At 40.4% G+C, this 23,500-nt stretch overlaps 1 protein-coding gene across 3 annotated transcripts in view; it reads right to left on the bottom strand.

Moving 5' to 3' along the window:
• The window catches only part of cntfr (ciliary neurotrophic factor receptor), a 273,674-nt gene that overhangs the window by 28,818 nt on the left and 221,356 nt on the right, over positions 1 to 23,500 (bottom strand). For all 3 annotated transcript variants that reach the window (XM_028602619.1, XM_028602618.1, XM_028602617.1), the window contains 2 exons: positions 13,774 to 13,891; positions 8,607 to 8,773 (listed from right to left, as the gene is read on the bottom strand). In XM_028602619.1, coding sequence (XP_028458420.1) covers positions 8,607 to 8,773; positions 13,774 to 13,891 — 285 coding nt within the window. The remainder of the gene's footprint in view (positions 1 to 8,606; positions 8,774 to 13,773; positions 13,892 to 23,500) is intronic.

Genomic DNA, 23,500 nt, shown 5'->3' on the forward strand with positions numbered 1-23,500 from the left:
TAAGACCATGAGGGAAGGGAAGGCCAAATTCTGACTCTACCATCTGAATGTCTCAACAGAAATTGAGACTCATCAGACCAGGCAACATTTTTCCAGTCGTCCACTGTCCAATTTTGGTGAGCTCGTGCAAATTGGAGCCTCATTTTCCTATTTTTAGAGGAGATGAGTAGTACCCGGTGGGGTCTTCTGCTGGTGTAGCCCATCCGCCTCAAGGTTGTGCGTGTTGTGGCTTCACAAATGCTTTGTTGCATACCTCGGTTGTAACGAGTGGTTATTTGAGTCAAAGTTGATCTTCTATCAGCTGGAATCACTCAGCCCATTCTCCTCTGACCTCTAGCATTAATAAGGCATTTTCGCCCAGAGGACTGCCGCATACTGGATGTTTTTCCTTTTTCAGACCATTGTTTTTAAACCCTAGAAATGGTTGTGGGTGAGAATCCCAGTAACTGAGCAGATTGTGAAATACTCAGAGCAGCCCGTCTGGCACCAACAACCACGCCGCGCTCAGAGTTGCTTAGATCACCTTTCTTTCCCGTTCTGACATTAAAGTTTGGAGTTCAGGAGATTGTCTAGACCTGGACCACACCCCTGAATGCATTGAAGCAGCTGCCATGTGATTGGTTGATTAAATAATTTCATTAACGTGAAATTTAACAGGTGTTCCTAATAAACCTTAAGGTGAGTGTATATGTCTATTTTTACTAATGATTTACCTAAATATTTTCTGTTTATACAGTACTGCTGACGGCGACTACATCATATCTGTTTCCAGCGAAACAGAACGAAAGCAGAAAATGCAGAAAATCCATGTTATGTACTTCTTTACAAATAAATGCAAGACTGACTGACTTGTGATGTGCATGTTTTTTAGAAAATAATGAGATTTTAGAAATGTCTTATGATATATTGTCTCTAGAAGTGTTTTATTCTCTAGAAGTGTTTTATTCAACCTTTGAACCTTTTTGTTAAAGAAGGAAAAGAAAATCGCCATACTCAGTACTATCGAATCGCAATGCTTCCAGAATAGCAATAAATGAAAATCGCAATACAAATCCAATCGGCACCCATGTATCATGAAAGGATCGAATCGGGACAAAGGCACATCGCCCAAGCCCTACTAAGGGCTACTATTATCAATATTATTATTGAAGTGTTTTCTTCAGGTCACCATGTACTCTAATGGAAAATAAATAGTCAGAGGGAGGATGAGGATGACATCTCAGTGAAAGACCGCAGTGAGGACAAAGACAGAAGCTGAGAATGTTTGAGGGAGCTGTTGCAAGGCAGACAATGAGAAGCACTCAGTCCCTGATGAAAGGGCACGTATAAATGTTGTGTTTCTGAATACCTGCCGACTGAGAAAGACGCACAGACGGAAAGATCAAAAGAATTCAATTCAATACTTTTCAGGCGATGTTGAATGACCCAGTCTTTGTTGGATCACTCACCACCCAGGGAACACACTTCAGTTACATTAAAACCCTTTTCACAGAGATACACATATGCCATTACAATATAGAATGGAAAGCAGCAGTTGCAAGCCTGAATGTCTGATTACACATAAAGATATAGTAACGGATTAAAGGATGAAATCAATTTTGTGTAAAAAAGCACAACAACAAACATGTAGAAGGGCACGCAAACCGACAGCACACAGGCCAATGCAGACACAGTCAGAAGCAAACAGACAGGCGTCTCTCTAAGTACGACCTTCATTGAATGAATGATTAAAACTCCAAAAGGCCGATGAAGATGATAAGAGACCGATGAAACCAGACAGACAACTTTCTCCCTCGAGAGAGCGATGTTAATCTCATTGTTACCTTCTTCGAGTCAATGCGTAAAAAGGGGAGAAGGAAGATAGAGGGAAAGAATAGAAAAAAAGCGCATAAAGGCAGAGTGAAACCACAGTGAAGTCAGTGGAGACCCGAGAGCAAAAATTCATCCGCTTTGTCCAACAGTACAGAACAGAAGGACACATGTGGAAGGGCTGAACAAAACAAAGAGAAAATGGTATGGGTGGGGTGTCCCAAAGGCTTTTTAAAGTATTCATCTGACTTGAAACAGAGTATGAGCTTTGTGTTGCATGAGGAATGAACACATCCCTCTGATGACCTGTGGAGGTCTACTGCTATTAATACTAGAGCTGAAAGATGGACAGGACTTCAATAAAAAAAAAAGAGTTTAAAATCCATTGAGACAATAAGAGTCTAGGACTCCACTGACCAAAAACAGAAGAAAACGAAAATAATCCGAAGCATGCGGAAAAGGTGAGTAACAGATGCAAGGCCTCGATCAGACAGAGCGTGTTTCAGCAGCCTTATTTTCAATGAGAGTGAAGCATTCGGCCCACTGTTTTTGCATTGCTGAGAGCCTCGTTTTTTTTTTTTTTTCCTGAGTGCCTCGAATAAAAAAAAACTAAAAACGTCATTCAATTCCACTGCAGCAAAATAACGGTTGGCTGAGGACGGGTGATTCGACGGTTGCCTAGCGAGAAAAACAAAAACACGCAACTGGTGATCGGGGCGTCTTCAACAAGAAAGGCAGCGTGCCTCGCGTACTGCAACCTGCAAACACGCTCTGTCTGATTGTGGCCTGAAGGCTCTAAGTCTTTCAGTGTCCATGGAACTTAAATATTATCAACTTAGATAGACATAAGCATTTCTTAGTCAAGACTGACGGTAATGCAAAAAAAAAACACCATGTCACACATTATGTGTAGACGTAGTCTACAGTAGACAAAGCAATGACTCATAATGCGGAGGCAAACGTTAAAAAAATGTATCAACATATGATTGGTAAAAAAAAAAAAAAAAAATAGAAGAAGAAAAGAACGCGTGATCATGAGGGTATCATTTCCCGAAATCTCATTTTTGAGCCTGTTTATGCTTGGCCTGAAAACGTCTGTCATGCCTTCCTTGGCTCTGTTCATTCAAATTTGGCCTCCACGTTACTGTTGCTATTTCTTCCATTCAGTCTCGCGTTGCAACGGTCACTGCAGCCCATTCTTCCTCTTCGCCGGTGATGCAAGTGGACAGGTGTATCGCAACATAAAAGTCTAATCTTTCAAAGGCCTACCGGCGAGGCCGTTATATTCACTGTCTGCTGAAAATGGAATACGAGAGAGTGGGAGGGAGAGTGGCTAATCTTTCTTTCTAAAAACGAAAACGTGTTTAAAGGCTGCCCTCGTGGCTAAGACTGTGCAGCAATCAAGCAGGAAGACAGAAGGAGATAGCTGCAAGAGCCGAATGTGGCGGAGTACATTCTTTGAACATCTGATTATAGTGTTTTTAAAACCGTCCTTTCACGTAATGCAACCAGGTGTGACTGTATGAAAAAAAAAAAAAAAAAAAAAAAGACTGTAGCTTCTCTCTCCTGTCCTCACCACACCATAACTCCTTTTCAAATAAATGGCCTTTTCAAAAAGAAACAGGACAAAATAAGTGGAATATATGAATCGTTTTACAGCTGAGCAGGTGCTGGGTGACATCATCTAACGGCACACTTGAACAAATGGGAGCAGTAGAGTGCTTCGATTTGCAGTGAAAATCTTACAAAAATAGGTTAAAAAGAGGAACATGGAACAAAAAGGGTAAACAAAAAAAAACCATCCACTTATAGACTAGTGTTGCTGTGCACGTACAGCACAACAGCTCCCACACAAAATGCCCTAAGAGTCTAAATCTTCAAGTGTACACATCGAACACTGAATCGGACGTTACAGGAGCGATAACAGCTGGTAAGTGAAGTAAAACCCCATTGTTGGAAGCAGTTTTTTTATTATCAAGTTGGTAACTGCAACTAAACGCTTCGTGAAGTGTGTAAAACGTGCTATTCTATGTGCACGAGCATTTAGTGGGTGGAGGCTAAATGGGATAAATATTGTTTAGTGTGTTTTTTTACGTCTTTAAAATGTAAAGCATGTGGGTAGAGCACGGAAATTCCACGACTGAATTGGATTCCTCCTTCTTCAAAAAGACACAATCTCCTGCTCACATAATGAAATGACTGGAAGTGGCATGTCCTGAATTCACATGGCTGCTGTCTTATTTCTGAACAGGCAAAGAGAATAAATATGAATTTAAAAAAAAAAAAAAAAGCACATGAGAAAGTTCGGTGTCAGGTTTTCTCTCTTTCAAACGAAATTATAGATTACAGTCACACTACTGCCTACGTTATCATCTCTTGAAAACTCAAGACTACAGGGAGTCGCGCCATACCCGCAAAGGCAACGCTTGTCAGCCCTTCCTCTCGCGACTTAACTACAATGGGGAGGCAACAATCTGATCTCTACCTTTTGGTGTTATTAATTTGAAGCACATCTGCAGCACTAGGGGACTGGGCTCGCGCCTTTGAGGTTTTTCAACCGGAAATCGCAATGGGAATGCAAAGAAACAGAGAGACAGTTGTACTTGTTACGTTTTGTGCATGGTGATCATTTGTGCATCTCTTAGTGAATATGCCTCTGAACCTCTGCCAGCTCTAGTTGTTTTGTTTTTGGTTTTTTTTGGTAGCCGATGCTGATTTCTGACCTCTCTTGTGGAGAGAGCGGAGTCTGCTGGAATCAGCAAAATATCACAACAAACTGATATTTTCTTGGCTAAATAAAGAGTCTTAAACAAAAACCAAATTGGCTTGTCACTGCAGCCTGGGCTACTTATTTGGTATTTTCACTGAAAATAAAACATTTGACAGCTACTCTAAATGGCACCAGGGTGTTATTATGAAGTATTTAAGTATTTTAAACCTGTTGTCATTAACCTCTTCATTTAAATTGACTTAAGTCTACGTTTACTGGCTTCTCCTGAGACCTGTGACAACTTCTGTTGTAACCACAAATTAATTAATTAATTTTTTTTTTCAGGTAATAATTGAAAGGATACCAGGGACAGGTGATTTAATTGTGATGTTAGAAAGCTACCGCGGCTACATAGCCCCTTTGAAATGAGGTTACAGTATATTCATTTTAATCACAATGGATGACTGATGTAGTACTTACTCATGCTCAGGTGGGCTAATGTCTAAAAAAAATTAAATAAAAAAAGTGTAAGTAAAAAGGCTTTAACTGTAGAAGCTTTGACGCTCGGAGAAGATCAGTTATTGTTTGATCATCTTGGCACAAGAAAGCTTTAAGTCATCATTTGATCAGTCTGGAGCTTCTTGGACGCTTCTCTTTGTAACTGTACCCACAGCATGCACATGTGAGGACACACACACACACACAATCTCATTTAATTTCATCCTAGCTTTGGTCGGATGAACAAGGACAGTTGAGAATCGTCTTACTCCCACTCAGAATTCAGAAGTGCACCAGGAAGCATGAAATTGTTTTATTTATTTACGATCTGCCTCGTTGTGCCTGATAATGAATGCGGCTTACAACGTAGAATGGCGTGAGAACGACTTTTAACAATGCAGGAACAAGGAGGAGATGAGGGGAGGGGTGAGAGAAGGCAAACTATGTGAAACACTTAGAAAAGTTTTTATTTTTTTTAAAAGAAGAAGAAAAAGAGGAGGAGGAACACAGAAAAAAATGCAGCAAAATGCTAGTTGTGTGTTCAAGTGTGTATGAAAAAAAAAGTTGACTCTGACTCTCTTTGTGATCAATCACAGCAGCTGTATCAGTGATACTAGAACAAAAAGGAAGCGATCATATAGAGCAGAGGTTCTCAATTGGTTTTCAGCCAAGGACCTCTTAAAGATAGAAAATAAACTGGGGACTCCCCCCCCCCCCCCCACACACACACACACACACACATACACACACACTCCCCACCCCTCATGTATGTCCCTTGGAATAATTTGACGTATCCTGTTTTCTACACTTTTGGGAAAGAACGACACAAGAGAAAAGCATTGAATAGATATTGGATGGATGTATTACACATGTGTGCACCATCTCAACACAGGATAGGCTACCAATTCAATTCGAAAAAGGCAAAAAAAACAAAAAGGCAAATCAACAGAAAAGGGGCTAATTTGAAGTGCTAAGATAATTTCATGACACACACACACACACACACACACACACACACACACACTCTTAAGGCGTACACAGGCTAAATAAAACACAGATTGTGATTACGGTTTTTAAAACAATACACAGTTAGTTAGATTAGAATATGATCTATGAACAGAAGGAGATTTAAAAATAGAAAACGATTTGATATCATTATAATTTAAATGAATGAGTCTGAAAATTGTGATGATGAAAAGAAGAATTGTTATAGAACAGTGCATTTGTTTGCAACTTTTATTATTAAATGTCAGAAGGGACCATTGGTTATCTTCTAATCTTCTAATCTGGTGGACACCCCTGGTTTATAAACTAACTTTAAGGAATCAATCTGAAAATGATAGTGTGGATGGAAGACATTTGTCACACAAATGGCATTTTCACATTTATCTGTGAAGATTTGGCCAACGATTAAAAATAGGAGGGGACAGAGGTAAAAGAAGTACAAAGTCACAAGAAGGGCATGCGGGAAAAAAAGAGAAAAGCAGAGGGAAAGAAAGGGGCAGTGGGGTGTTTTGCTTCACAAATAGTGGAGGGATATTTCCTCAGCCACGGCGCTAATCCGGCTAGCATTAGCATTTTCATGAGTCCTGTGTCCGGGGCTTGGCAGAGCATGTCACTGCCTCATTTGGTTACTTATGTACACACACACACTCACACGCACACACACGCACGCACACACACACAAACACTCTCTCTCTCTCTCTCTCTTTCAATACCTCACCCTCTCGACCGACACTCCACACAATTGCTCACAGCCGCGTTGGTGTCCGTGTGTGTTTGCGTCATGCACACCCATATCGCGCTCTAAGCAATATAACAGAGCGGAGGACTGCTGGCAGCACTTCCCTTATCTATCAAAGTACTTCTCATTCCTTCTTTAAAATGAATTTCTCCTCTTCACTGCTTTCCAGCCTGAGTCGCTCATGAATTCTAAGAGTCTTGCTGTTATTATGTAACCTTCTGCAGCCTAAGTGAACAAAAACTTCACAATTCAAACTGGATTTGTTTTTTCCAAACTTACCACATAACTATGACGGTGGTTTCAAAAAAATAAAAATGGCTTAGTCCTACATTAAATATTTGACTAAATGGGCTTATATGGCAGCTGGTGTTTGGGTAATTTGGCACTTTCAGTGAGAAACCAGACCTTTGATTTGAGACTGTCACATCCCGTCCAAGCCTCACATTAAATACTGTTTGCAGCAGAAAGGGTTCAGAGGTAGCATGTTTATTATTTAGTGCCTTTGGTAATGACAGGGGTGCGCACTCAGTGGTAAAAAAAAAAAAAGAAATCTGTGCACTCTCCTTTTAGCTGGGTGACATTTATTTGGCCATTGAAATTCCAATTTCCTCCGTCTTTTCTGGCACAGAGCATAACTGCGTGCGCACCAAATCTCCAAAGGGAAACAGAAGTCAATGAAATCAGTCATCTGTGGTCAAATAAATGCATTAACGTTGCTCAGAGAGATGCCTTGAGTCGACATTCCACATGTTGGTCCTTGTTTTTGTGGCCTAACATTGGTCAGTATGTGTGGGAAAAGGATCTCACATCTGTCCTTGAACTGACAAAAATCTAATCTTAATATTCTGCAACCTGAATGAGTTAGAGGGAAGTATTTGTAGAATTTTCAAAATGTCAGTGTGTTACCTTTCAAACCTTTGAGCTCAGAAACTAAATTAAACCATTTCAAACCTCTTCGGGAAACATAAGCGCTTAACTACGTACAGTACAAGCTAGGGCTGCACGATATGAGGTATGATATGCAATAACGTTGTTGGATATAACGATACAATATTACTTGTGATAAATAAACGGTAACAGTTTACTTGAAGGTATCGACATAATCGTCACACAAGTCACAAACTTCTGTCATTAAGTGTCATTCGGTTTTTGTCATGACAAGTTGACATTGTTTGGGTTGTCTTGTTTATGACAACTTGACATTAATCAAAGTGACATTACCAGAAGTTGTCTTGGTCATGACAAGTTGACATTAACCAGGATGACATTACCAGAGGATGTCTTTGTAATGACAACTTGACATTAACCAGAATGACATTACCCAAATATGTATTTGTCATGACAACTTAACATTACATTTCTTTGGAGTGTCCTTATTAAGACAACTTGACATTAAAAAGGATGACATTATGTCAAGTTGTCATGACAAAGACATCTTCTGGTAATGTCATCCTGGTTAATGTCAAGTTGTCATGACAAAGACATCCTCTGGTAATGTCACTTCGATTAACGTCAAGTTGTCATAATCAAGACAACCCAAACTATGTCAACTTGTCATGAAAAAACCAAATGACACTTAATGACAGAAGTCATAAACGTTTATGACTTGTTTATAACGTTTATGACACGTTGATGACAGTGTCATGTCATAGGTATGACAGTGTCATGTCACGATTATGTCGATACCTTCAAGTAAAGTGTTACCAAATAAACAATTTGCTATTAATTAAAAACAAATGAAGGGGAAAAAAACTCAATTTCAAATGTGCTCAGGGGGAATTTAGTGTTACAAACATCTCATACAACACCACACCATAATAACTCTTTACACAACATCTATCTTACCTATACTGGACTCTTCAAAGGAAATGGTGGTAGAGGCTTTCCCTAAGGCGTTGACTGCTGTCACGTTGACTTTGTACGGGTAGCTGGAGAACACCTCAGGAAAACGTACACGGCAGCGGTTCTTGTGGTCCGGATCTTTCTGCACCTCCAGTGAACGCTGGTTATGTCTGGAGAGGAGGAGAGGCGAATTAAAAAGGAAGGAGGAGATACAGTCGGAAAAGGGAAACAGGGACAGATGTGAGAAAGGCAGAGGGTGGCTTGCTTTGAATTTTGTTACTGATGCAAAAAGTCTCCTACGGCATCAGGATATTTAGACGCTCTGGGTCGGGACTCTTGATCGTCTCTTGTTTATAGGGGTGAGAATCACCAGAGGCCTCACGGTACGATATCATCACGATACTTGTGTCAGGATACAATATTATTGTGAATTTAAACATATTGCGATATTCTGCGAGATATTGCAATTTATTACTTTTTTTTTTCAACTTCAAAATGTTTCCCAATTTCAAATGATGTCCCCAAGGAAAACTTTGTCAACATCTGTTTAATCTAAAACGATGCGTTTGTTCATCTCACTTCAATTGTATTGCTGCAAAATGGGATTGTCAAGCAGACAAAGTGACCAACACATATATAATAAAAGATCGTTACTTGCCGTCTGTGTATTGATACAGTATTGCCACGGAAAATATCGCGATACTATGCTGTATTGATTTTTATCCCCCACCACTACTTATTGGTGCTCCAGGTCGTGACGTATGTTTACTGAAACCGACATGTGGCACGAGAACGGGACAGTTATCCCCATTTTCCACCCGGCACATCTGTGCTGGGTTCTGGTTTTGTCCGTCCTCCACCATGCGCCATACCACACTGGGAGCGTCTCAGAAGCGGAGGGTCTTGCTGCCCGACTCGCAGATTAAAATGTCTCTTTATTATTAGATAGTATCTACCTTCCATTCCAAGCACTCCTGCAATTAAACTCCATGCCTTCTCTTTTCTGGCGTCCTGATAAAAGGGATTTGCCACCTCCAAGATGAATCTCTCGTCGTCCATGGTGTTGAGGAGACGATATCGAGGGTGGGGGGGGGGGTCTTTTGGTAAACTGACTGGATGCTCTAGCTTTTTCACTGCCTACCTGGGCTATCCGAATGGCCCGCGGCTCGCGTGAAAATAGACCTGGCGCGTATCGCTTCTGGGACGCGCCGTAGCGCAGCTGGTGGAGTATCAAGCATCGCCTTGAAAGTGCTGTGTTGTTTGACCCATCCACCACCCCAACCAACCTCCTTACCCAGATTTAGGTCTTTCATACCACTCACTACCGTTTTCGCTCTTTGCGTCGCTATGTGACGCCGAGAGCCACTGACCAACAGTCGGTATTTGACGAGTTGGGCGTGAGAACGGATGGAAATGTAGAAATAGAGTAGAAAACTGGTTGAGCATTTTTTTTTTTTTTTTTTTTGCAGTCTGGGCGGTATACATCAAAGCTGTGGACACCGTTTTAATTCAAACACTAAATATTGCTGACTATATTCCTTCCTGCTACACAGACCAGGCCTGTTTAATGGCTGACCTGGATGCCGAAGACACTCTTACTGTTAATCTCTCTATTGTCCTCTCCATCTAATACTTCTCCATATCCCACTGCTCATTACTATTCAAAGAGAATAATATTAGTGTTACAATATTAATGAAGGCAGAGTCCACATGCTGTGGCGTGAGCTGTGGGACTCTGTGATCCAGGAATATCAAAGAGAAGCTGACCGAGACAGACTCGCCGGGTCTACATCCACACATTTGTAGGATCTAATGCCTACCTACTGTTTAACCCTCGTATTATGTTGAAAAAAAAATTACATTGATGATGTTACGGTTCAAAATGACCCATACAGTGTAAATACACTCAAAACAAAAAATCTTTCCTAATCACAAACATTTTTTCCCTCAAAACTGTTTTTACCAATTATTTAGTGAAAATATTTCCGGTATACACTTGCATATTCCATGCATAGCTAGATTTGGCATCCTAGGATGCCCATATTTTGATGCCATACTTGGCAGGCTTGTTGGGCATGTACTGTCAGAAGGGACACACCCCTGAATGGAACAAGGTGTTCATCTACACTGACATGGGGACCAGTATTGTACAAGACAGGTAAGATTTTGACCCATTTATCCCATACATCTCTGATCTCAGCTAGTTTGTCTCTTTCATGTCGACCAGCTCTAATGTTGTGGAACACCCAAGCTTTCATATGAATTGACTCCAAAGACATTGTTGTTAAAAATATTGGACTTCCACTCTCGTCATTCCACAGACTGGCAGTTGCTTATCTCTTTGACTTGTACACTCCAGCTAATACTATTCAATTTAATTCAATTCAATTTGATTTATAGTAAAAAATCATAACAAGAGTTATCTCAAGACATTTTACAGATAGAGTAGGTCTAGACCACACTAATAAATTCCAAAACCCCAACAATTACAGTAATTCCCCCAAGAGCAAGCATTATCAGTGGCTGTTGCAACAGTGGCAAGGAAAAACTCCCTTTAGGAAGAAACCTCGGCAGACCCAGACTCTTGGTAGGCGGTGTCTGACGGGGCCGGTTGCTGATGTGATGAACAGTGGCAAATAATAGTCACATTAGAGATAATGGAACAGTGACTTCGAGGTAGTCATGGAAGTTCATGTCATAGCAGGGCACATTGTGTCGTACTGAGTAGTGCAGTCTCCAATACTGGATCCTGACTACTCTGTGCGTATGAACATCACAGCAGGGTGTTGCGGGATGTAACGTGGCGCTGCAAAGCATGGGTGGATGCTGCAGACGCAGCAGGACTAGGATTTCAATGTATGCATGCAAGTCAATCTGATCCAGTGGCTTCCATTTCTCTTGAAATACACACCTCCACTACAAGTTGGTAATGTCCACTATGATCCTATCTGTTGGTTGGGATATGAAGAGATGAAATGGTGATTGAATATCATCAACTAGTGTGGCAGAAAATCTTGTGTGGCTTGGAGTCATTTTGATGACAGTCAGTCAGTCTGTGTGGTGATGTTGACCATTTTATGTTACCATCTTTAGCTGTCCATGTTGAGGATGATTGCTGTCCATTGTTTTCAGCTAATGTAGAATCCTCTTCATCATAGGAAAATTCACAATCCGGATCGTCAATAGCATTGTTCTAGGTCTCTGAAAGATCCTCTGACTCTGAAATTTCTTCCTCTACATCACTATTACCATCGAAAATCTGTGCTAAAACTTCTTCAGTTGCAAACCTTTTGGAGCTCATTTTGTAGTGTGCGTGTCAAAGAGATGACATTACAACAGAGAAGAGGACAAGCGCGAGAAAGCTCCTCCTCCTTTAAACAGACACACACACACACACACAATCACACACACACCTGGTTCTAAATGGGTGTTGAAAGTCTCCGGGTCAAAATGACCCGCAACATCATCTTTGTATACAAACTCTGAACAGACATTCCACTACACATCAGTGTGTCCAGATTTTATGAACAAGTTCATGAGCCTACATGAGGAAATGTCATACAATTTCATGAAGAAAAAGATAGGTTAACCAGTATTTTGGTCAACACAAAAACGCAAATGGGTCAAATTGACCCTTAACATAATACAAGGGTTAAACATCCTCGAGGTGTTCAACTACAGAGTGAAACCAAAATGATATTAGTTTTCTTCTAAACCCCAGATTTATAATCTCAAAAGGATCTTTTTCACAGGCCATTTTGCAATATCCTTGGTGAGTACGACGTTACCGTAACTGATAGCTATCATTGCCAAAATTACAAAAACTGACCTTTTTCTTTTGTAATAAACTGGCATTATTTTTTTAAGTCAAGGCACTTAACCCTCCTGTTGTCCTCGGGTCAAATTTGACCCGTTTTCAAAGTTTTTACATCAGAAATTTGCATTCTTTCAGCTAAACTGCCCAAAAATAACGCTCTTCTCAAGTAAAATGAATGATCAGATCACTACTTTCATAGAAATTTGGGTGTTTCATTAAATGGTATGGCATTAAAAAAACAATGACATGGTTTCTAAACAGTATCCTGACTAAACTGTATCAGTCTGTGGTTATCCACTCAATCGTAACTATTTGTCAAAATAATTCATAAGTTCAGCTTTTTTTAACTCCAAAATTAGGCATAATTTTATAAAAGTGAGGTTTAATGACCATGAATCTAAAAAAATAAATAAAATAAATGTAAACAAAGCACTTTTGTTTTTAGACTCGGTAAACCCAAGCCCGATCTGCCAGCGATTTGACTTCTCCCTGCAGCTATCCTGCTTCCGTTACAAATCTGCGGGGACCAATCACAAACTGGCTCATCCACCTGGCGCGCTATTGGCGGGTTTAACACGTTGACGATAGAGAAGCGACCAAGCACATTTTTGTTTACATTCAACAACCCGGCCACCAAAGCGCGGCAACCCCATGATGCCGCTGCCACTGCTATGTCACCCGGATCGTTGGTCTGATTGGTTGAAGGACTGTCCAATTGCGTACAGAGTCATCTGAACTGTGCCCGTTGATCACATCTTGTGCAGTAGAAAATACAGAGCAGACTCCCCAGACTAATGTTCAATCTTAAAAGATTGAGTTTGGTCTGGTGACAGCCAGACTACTTTTTTTACCTTCTCTTCCTTCTACACAAACTTATAAAAACAACTTGAGAACTGAATTCAGAACAGGTAGGCAATATGACAGCACGACATGGTCATATGGTTTAAGGGGGTTACCTTTTCCCAACACAACACATTCACAGAATCCTTCCTGGTAGAAAATATAGGAAATCAACTAAAAATGATGGGAAATATCAATAAAAAAATATTGAAATATCAATAAAAAAAAAAAAGTCTTTAACAAATAAGTAAGTTGAAAGTAGTGGTGAAAAAAGTCTTTAACAAATAAGTAAGTTGAAAGTAGTGGTGAATCTGGTGGTAGTGAAAAAAAAAAAACTAATTAAAAAAAGCACTGAAAAAAGGGTTAACCCGGGAGGACAACATGTTGCATGGTCGACGGCAAGACAACACAAGGGTTAAGGGAAGCCAGTTGCATGTCATACCAATATATAGAGATTATTTAAAAATGTAAATCTACAAGTTGCACCCAGACAACATCAAACAATGCACTTACTGTACGTCCACTTCAAAGGTGGTGGGGATGTAGGTGGGGTGCAGCTGGTGCCAGCTGCAGTAGAAGCCTTTAGGGTAGGTGTTGGACCGACAGGTGACTGTGGGATCCCGAGGGGGAACTACAGAGAGAAGAAAAACAAAAGAGAGGGCCCCGACAGTTAACTAAACTAATACGTACAGTACATATTCTAAGTAAGAACTATGCAGAGATGAAGAGACATGTAGACATACCAGAGATTTTCAGAGTAATACGGATTGCATTCATCAAATGCAAAGCAGCTGTGATTAATAGCACATTTCCTTATTGAATAATTCATTCTTGATCAAGTATTTCATTACAAACTTCACTGCTGCTCACTTCCAATTAAGCTGCGTCTCTGGTTGTTTTTTTTTCCCGTCTGGCATGCTTTTAATTTGTTTTCGTTGTGATTGCCTTTGCCTTTTTATTTTTACAACACAAATAAATGAAAGCGTAATTCAGTAAAAGGGGTAATTAGGATCGCGTGCGTACTGTACGTGCAGACTGAGATGACTTCCTTTAGGTTTTACAGTATCAGTTGTATTTTCAATAAACCTCAAGCTCAGGCAATCTTAAAAGTGTTACGTCTGACATGTTGAGTCAATTTGTATCGAGAGATCATCTTGTTAGCAAAATGTCAGGTCAGGTTTAACACCAGATTCAGTGTATCCAACGTCTGCATGAGTATGTATCTGCTTCATCATATTTTGATTTAATGATTGCAGCACTGTTATGTGTTGTGACTGAGGGGAAACCTTTTGAAATTGACTTTTTCTGCATTGATTTCTTCCCCCTTAGCTGTCTGAGTGTTGGATGTATAAGAAACAGGGAAGTGAACACCCACTGTAGTAGTGGAATATATGTGTGTGTGTGGGGGGGGAAGCAATCTCTGTGACGATTCAATCGATCTAATTTAAATGATTTAAGAAAATGAAAACAAATAAAGCAGAAGGTGATGAAGAACAGATCTGGAGAAATTGGAGAGACAGAGGAAGAAAAAAAATGTAAAGAAGCTGGGAGGGAGGGAGGGAGGGAGGGAGGGAGGGAAGATGGTGTGTGGAGAAAGGAAGGATATTGGAGTGGTAGAGCAAAAGAAGAATAAAAGAGGTTGGCCAGAAAAAGTGATGTTAGGCCAACTATGGCCTCCTCCAAGATTAGGGTCTTTTCTTCACGGCTAGTCAACCGCGCATTCGTCTCCCACTCCCTCTTTCTCCCCACAGCTTTTCACCTTTTCCCTCGTGTTATTTCGACAGCACGTAATATACAGTGTACAGTGTGGCATCACAAAAACACATTTCTATGTGCGATTTTCTTTACTTTAATAATTTCCCTCCTCCATATGTGTTTTATCTTCCCAAATTCACCCTTCCTTTCTTCTTTATCTTCCCTCAAACTAAATTGCAGCTATTTCATTTCACACATAGGGCTTCATTGGTTAGGATTGCTGCAGTATATCACTTTGACAATATGTGGGGATGGCATTGGACTTTCATTATTACATATCGGATATCAGCCAGTCAGTAATATATACTATGATAGGTTGACCGATAACCGCCATATTCACACAATTTAATTCTTCCTTTTTATTCAGTAACGTACACCAGAGTTGAATGGGTGGGCGGGTCATCCTGTCTTAGCAACTAACCCTTTCAGTGTGGACATGGGAAAAACTGCATGAGCTGCAGAGTCAAGGAGGATCTCTCTCCCATGTGGGAAAAACGATAGCTCCCAATGTTTGTGCAGAACAGGGCTTCCAGGGTGTGGCCAGAAGAAAAAAAAAAGGTAATAATTATACAGAACAGTGTTAAAAAGAGGCGTCTTTACCTGCTTAAGGCAGCATGGAGAGAAATGGAGTATTTTCCATTTTGAGTTAAACTCAAGGGACAGTGAAGATGTCTGGATAACCTGAGTTAGGCTGATAATTGCGCACAAAGTGAAAAAAAAAACCTGGTTAGATAAAGGCTAATTATTGTACGTACTGTACCGTAAGTATTTTATTTTCTTAAACTTAGAGCATGTATTCGGAGTCCATTATGACTTTCTGAATGCTATACTAAAACATGTATTCATTAGATAAATAAAGTGCATTCATTAAAAAGATAAATAGTAATAATAGTATTAATAGTGATAATTTTGAGTATCCCTGGTTTCCCCATCATTTAGTTTAGAATATACAGTAAGTGAGCCAATGTGTTTATTTTACATTTAGAATGCTGGTCATACCGTTGACCGGATCAGCCAAATCAGAAACAAGTATTTTGCGGCAAAAAGAGGCAAGAGGGAAAGTGTCTCTATGTAGGATAAAATGTGGAGGAAAGCAACACGAGTGGCAATCCCTCAGAAAGGAGGGAGTTACAAAAAGCGGATGGACAATTCACTGCTACATCACATGTAAGTGCCAAGAATTGCTTCTGCAATGTGTTTTCTTTCTGGAGCTCCCGACAAATATCCAATTCATCCACTGTATCTCAAGTATTTCTCTCATCACTGATGATTATTTAAGTGATTAATTTTTGCGGCCAGTTTTCAGAGACATTTTTTTGTAGTTTCAGCACTTAGTACGTGTGGTGGTTCCTTAGTTTACTCTTGGATGCTAAAATGTCCCTCTTGAAACATAAATGTTTTAGTTTATGATGGCACGGTGGAGATGAATTCACAATAAAAACATCCCGTCTAATTATTTTACAACTCTGATAGCAAAACATCTTTGAAAACACCCTCAAGGTGGAACACGCACGCACGCACGCACGCACGCACGCACGCACGCACGCACGCACGCACGCACGCACGCACGCACGCACGCACTTGCCCACAAGCAAGAGGTAGGCTTGACTGGCTGCTATGGGATCATTTCAGAGTCACAGACAATCAGCTGTGTTTAAGCTGTTGCCATGGCAACTAATTAGCCTGTCAATAACGTCAATGATGGGGTGCCAGGGACGACATCCAATCACACTCAATTAATCACAGAGACTAATTGGGGCCGTCTCAATCAATTGGCTCCTCATCTGAGAGCTTCAGTCAAAGACACACACACACACACACACACTGCAAGCATTCTTATCGGCTTTGTAGAATTAGCCATAAACAATCAATCACGGCAGCTTATTAAGCACTTGGAGAAGTTGCAAGTTCAACTACAGATCACGTTTTTAGAGAGAAGAAAAGCAGCAGAGGAACGGTTAAAAGAAAAAAAAAAAGCTGAACAGTGAAGGAATTCTGGCGTGAAGAGGATGAGGCTAAGTGTGTGTGCTTGGAGTGGTTTATTTGCACTCTGGAGTGTTTACTCCTTTAATTTAGTTCATTTTGCCAAGCGTGAGTGGTGTCAATCAAACCACCGCTGAGACACTTAGAAGGGCAGTTCATTCTGGAGGGCTCTTCCGAGGGGACGGAGGTGTGTGGTGCGACAGGAGGGGGAACGTGATCTGAAGCATCAATACTAAATGACCCCCATAACACAAGGGTGTAGGTGTACAAGGGGACAGATGTTGACATCTAAATGCCAGCTGTTCCTCACGGTTTAGAAGCCAAGCATAACAGATAGAAGCAAAGGCGCATCAAAAAGTGGGCCGATGCTGAAACAAGTTACCAAAACTTTGCTCAATACTTCCATGTGAATTAAGTTTACAAGCTCTGGATCGTAAGTGAAAATGTGGTCACTTATAACCTTAAACTTTGAAAATGTATCTCTAGAGATGAAGTTTTTCTTTTCTTTCTTATTTAATTTGTTTTAGTGCCGTTGGAATTTTCTTCGAGCCAGCATTTAGCTACCATTAGATAAAGTGTAACTTATGGGCACTTCTGCACAGTTTCCAATGTTTAGTGCTGCTTTGAACCTGAATGAACTAAATGATGAAACACAATAAACTAAACATTCTGACAATAATTTACAGTAACAAAAGGGAAATAAGGACAGGATGGCAGAGAGGAGGCGAGGAACTGTGAGAAGAGGAAAAAACAAAATAAACAAAAATAGAAAGCAAGAAAAACATAAAAAAATAAAAATAAAAAAAATAAAATACAATGGAGAGCAGATGAAACATTCTTTCATCGGATTTTACTAACGCGTGTTTGAAAAACCTTTGGACACACCACACGTCCGCGGGCCACGTGCCCAAAAAGCTGCCGCTCAGTTGCTTCAGTAACAATAAAACATTAAAAGCTTTCTTTTGCATCTAATGAAGATAAAGTTTAGTGAGGAAGCAGAAGACAGATCAAGAGATAATGCACCTGTAGACAAAAACAGAGAACAAAGACGGATATGAATATTAAAGAAACTACAACAATAATTCTAATTAAAATGACGCACGGTGTTTGTTTATTGGTGACCCTCCCTGCCTGAACCAGTGGCATACAGGACACCGCTCATGAATAAATGTTATTTGAATTAGTGCGCTTTCATCATCTGGTTTGAATTGCTAAACACTGAATGTGATTTTGATTTTAAGATGCTCTTTGTGAACCTCATGAAACACACACCTGCATGTGTGTGCACATGCGCGCATGCCCAAGCAGTTTGTTATTTAGCGTTTGTTTTTTAATGGCCTTAGGTCAGAGACTCTTCTGTATCTCTTAAAATTGTATGTAAAAACAAACCAAACCAAATAAATCCATAATAGCCCGCGTTTGGCACCTGGTTTTAAAGGACAAATCCGGCGCAAAATGAACCTAGGTTTTAATAACACATGTGCACCGAGTCGAATGTTCTCTGGCATATGTTTTCATGCTAATCGAATGTGACCAGTTTTAGCGCAAACCGCTAATTAGCTTATAAAGCTAGACGTCGGAGCATGGGTAAAGTAAAAAGAAATCGCTATTTCTATATCACTAACAAGGTTCAAAATAGCACCGCACTTCCACGGTAGCATAATGAGGGTCACTTCATGGAAACCGAAGCATTGAGAACTTAGTAGATCGTTTAGAAAGACAGCAGCGTTCACGTATTCAGACGGGCATCATCTTGGGAAAACAGTCACAACCAATCAAACGACGAACACCATGCTTGAGCTAGGTTACTGGTTACTGGTTGCACGGCATTTGTTGCTAATAGCTAATTAGCGGTTTGCAATAAAACTGGTAACGATCGATTATCATGAAAACAAATCCCAGATAACGGTCAGTGTGTTATTAACCCCTAGGTTCATTTTGCGCCGGATTTGTCCTTTAAAGCAGACATTTTATTAAGTGCAGTCCATCTCTTTAAAGTTCCTGGAACCACATTCAAAATTCCATGTTTTTTTTTATTTCAAATGTCATGCTATTTGGTGCTCTTTCACTCTTTACATCACAGTGAAATGTCAGTTGGAAAATATCTAGTTTGGGAAATCTGACGTACTTCTGAGTGAAGCAAATGCACATACCGTATATTATATTTTACAGGAAGAGAATATTGAGTAAAACATGTTTTCAGTATATACAAATGCAGCGAAGTTCTGTTATATATACATAACATATATAAAAATGCATCAAGTTGTGTAATATGTATATAGTATATATACAGTATATTAGCCTGCGTAAACCCTGACGAACTTCCGGCAAATTTGAGATTTGCTCTGCAAGTCACTCTGGCCAACTGCCCATTCAAACCCATTTCCAATGTCCCCAAAATCGAGGCACCAATCACAACCGCTGAGGCGGGCTTTACACCAATCACAACCATTGAGGCGGGCTTTACGCAACGCCGATAGCGCAGCGACGCCGAGCAGCTTTTTGTTTACATTCAACATGATGGCTACCGAAGCACAGCGTCACCCGGATCGTTGGTCTGATTGGTTGAAGGACTGTCCAACTGTCCAATCGCGCCCAGAGGCATTTGAGCGGCGTCCGCTGGTGACGCCCCTTTGGAAATGGGCTGTCAATGGACCTTCCCCAGACCCACTCTCAGTTACAACTGGGAAGGGTCTGATGTCAACCAGGCTAACAGTATATATGTAAATATAACAAAACTTGATGCATTTTGATATACTTTTTTTTTTACTAAATTGTCTCAATATATACAGCATACATAATGTAGTTAGTCTGTGCCTTGCTCTACATAAATTGATATTTTAGTTCTTTCACTCTCTTATACTCTCCCTATAAGCCATACTTTCTCTTCTTCTTTCCCACTATTCTAAACCTGTCACACAAAAATTCTGGGTCTCGCAAAAGAGGATCTTTTGTCACAGGAAAGCGAGCACGGTGGCATACACACACACACACACACACACACACACACACACACACACACACACACACACACACACACACACACACACAAACAGAAATGTGATGAGGGACAATGACATCCAGTGGCCTGGTTGCTAGGCTGCAGACGCTGTAGTAATTGCTATTTGGTTGTGTTAGTAGCCTCCCTGTTGCTCTGTGTGTGTTTGTCCGTATGCGTCCCTATGTGTGTGCAGACATTCATGTCTTTCGGTGCTTGTGTGTGTCTGTAGTTGATTCTCTTGCTATGACAACAAGGATGAATGCCTTTTCTTCCAATTTCTCCATTCATTCACTTTTTTTTTTTCTTTCTTTTTAATACAAAATCTTCGGCTGATGATGTTCAAACGGTCTGGAGCGTCGTTGGCCTTGACAAAAACACTAAATAACTAAAACCTTCCTGGGTCTGAAACCCTATTCGTGCTGTCATTTAGTTTTTACTTTCATGCGAACAATTTGACAAAACCCAAACTTTGCTGAACATAGTTATGTGTCAGAATAACAAACCGAGGGACTGACACTAGCGAACAAATCCATCCACCTATCGGTCTGTCTATCTATCATGCACATCTCATTTGGTTTAACAATCACGATTTTCATATTAGATATCCTACTGGGAAGATCTGGATCCTCTTGGAGTCTGTGGCGCTCTGAATGGCATAACGCGTTTAGGCAGATGGCTTTGGTCTCTGCTTGACTCGGCCTGCCAATGCCGGGCTCGCTGCATTTTAGATTACCTTAGTCATGTGTCATGGGAGAAGGAGCAATGTAAATAAAACTGTAGGACAAAGTCAAAGAGAGACAGAGACAGAGACGCTGTGGTGCCTTTTTGTCCAGACCAGCTGCCGTGGCTAACGGTAATGTAATTGTGGTGTAATATTTGTACCCGGTGCTCTGAAGCTATCCCGAAGCATGAAAGAACATGTGTGTGTGTAACTGTGTGAGATTAGTGTGTGTGTGTGTGTGTGTGTGTGTGCGCTGTAATTTTATGTAATTGATTTGTAAGTGCATACATTTGCTTGCACAGTATGTGCACTTGCACGTCTCATTAAAAGTTATGTGTATATCTGAGTGCCAAGTTATGAGTATATCTGAAGAGGGCCTTCAACCCATTGGCATACAGTTTTGTTTCCTTCGTTGTAGCTTAGCTTTGATTGCACATCATTTTATATACATTTACCTAACATTCAGCAGGGGCCTCTTTGAAAACTTTTGGATATCTAGGTTAGTCTCGGAGACATACCAAACTGCGCGTCCTCTGCGTGTGTTTGGCAGTGGGCGTGCCCTTTATTGCAATGCTTCCGGTCGTGTTTACACAATTGCTGACTTACTGACGCAGGGCATACAAATTGAAACTCAAGTGCCCTTTTCTGCTCCTTTTTGATACTTTTCTTCACTACCTATCTTCTTCTCGCCCTCCCATCCGCCCTCTGCTCTTCAACACGAGGGAGTGAACAGAGACACACACAGCACACAACGATTTCAGGAATGTCTCTGGGCCAATTGGAAACAGCCGTGTGTGAGAGATGAATGAATGAAAGGAGGATGAATACCTTATGAGAGCATCAGGAGTTGATCAGTGAAAGAGAGAGGGACAGAGAGAAACACAAAAGAAAAGAAATGGAGCTCTGTAGGGGGCGATAAATAAGGGTTTAGGCTACAGTAAATACATACATTATCTGTTAAGAACAGCGTTATCGTAACCAATAGAAGTGATGGCAGAATCTTCTAAAGTAAGACCTGAGCTGTAATAAACGGGGATGATGCGTTGACAAGGACTGCGGGGAGGTATGAAGGGAAGGAGTTGTTGAAAGGTTTGCATTGACCTGCACAGCTCTGGAGGACCGACACAGGAAGACAGCCATTATACGTGGACACTTAGATCACACCCCCCACCCCCCCGGCCTGTCTCTCGCTACCTCTCATGCTCACTTAGCCACCTGACATCACAAATCCTTCTCAAAGCTCGGGGAATAATAACAGCTCCTGTTTCACAGGAAATAAAAAAAATAAAAAATAGGTCCCCCTCCCCCGAGCGGCTTCACACCTCTAAACCAGATCTCACCTCAAGCACTTGTTTTGACTTTTCAACTGCTTACTCCTTCATCTGATGGAAAAGGTGGTATGAGATGACCAAACAGGTTTTGATGAACACAGACTCATAGATTCACTGTGCGTGTATAAATCTGAGTTTTGACGTGATATAACACAAAGGTGAAATGGAAAGTTTTTCATACCAAAAGACTTCTTTAAGCATCCTTATTGTAAACTGTTCACTGTTTAAAATTGAATAAAAATCAAATAACATAGCTGTGAAGATCAAACTGCGGCATGGGAATCTGAACGTTTGTTTTTTGAGAGAGACGGCCATTATCTCCTTGCTTGAGAGCTAATTATTTAACTGCCCACCGTTCACTTTCACTTTCTCTCTCTCTCTCTCTCTCTCTCTCTCTCTCTCTCTCTCTCTCTCTCTCTCTTTCTCCGTTTCCCCTCTCAATCCCTGCCATTTTCAACTAATTCCATTCATTTCTGGCTTTTATTGCCTCTTTCTCTTCATCTAAACTGTTCAAAAGTCATGCTAATGGATGTTTCCCATTCTAAAGCAGGTGGGGAAGGGCTCCATATAGAACAAGGGAAAACAAAAACCACACCAAAAAGCCAAAACTAATTTCAGAAAAAGGAAATAAACGTGTTTACTGTGCAGTCTACTTCTTTTTTAATACTTGCTTAACTTGCCCCAGACCTCTGCACAAACTGGTAGCATTGAATCCAGAAGCTTAAGAGAGGCCAGGCATTCCTTTCATGCTACTTCACTCTTACCATATTTCATTATTATTTGTCTTGACTGCGCAGTGAAGATTGCCAGGAAAGTTGAGAAACAGCACAGTGCCACTTACTGTATGAGTGATTCATTCATTTAAAAGTAATCTTCTTAGTCAAACGGAGAATTGAATTTTTCCAAGCTGTAGCCTCACATGCCTGGACCTTTCTCCACACTTTGTTTCAATTCCTTTTCTTTCTTTTCTTTTTTTTTTTTGTCGCATGCATTACGGCAACAAAAAAAGATCTGTCATCAGCCATAGGGTTGGGTACCTTTCGCATCTGAACTAACACCATTACCGGTACCTGGAATTCGGTTCCGGTACCCAATGGTACTGTTTTCGGTACTTTCCCTCTGTAATTACAAAAAAATATATTTCAGTTGTAAAAATAATTCCAAACCTATTTACTTAGAACATTATGTTATTTATTTAGAATAAATTACACTGACAGAAATTAAACACAAACAAAAATAAAACACTAAAAATTGAATAATTATTCTATTTTTATTCTCGTATTTGTATATTATTCTATTTTAGCCTGTTTTAATTTCATCATGACCATTTTTAATTGCTCTTTAATGTTTCATGTGAAGCACTTTGAATTGCCTTGTTGCTGAAAGGTGCTGTAGAAATAAAGTTGCCTTGCCTTGCAACCTCAGCCTGTCAGTCAGTCACCAGGGCAT

Source organism: Perca flavescens, chromosome 16 (genome assembly GCF_004354835.1).
Source record: "Perca flavescens isolate YP-PL-M2 chromosome 16, PFLA_1.0, whole genome shotgun sequence".
In the NCBI taxonomy this organism is placed as follows: domain Eukaryota; kingdom Metazoa; phylum Chordata; class Actinopteri; order Perciformes; family Percidae; genus Perca; species Perca flavescens.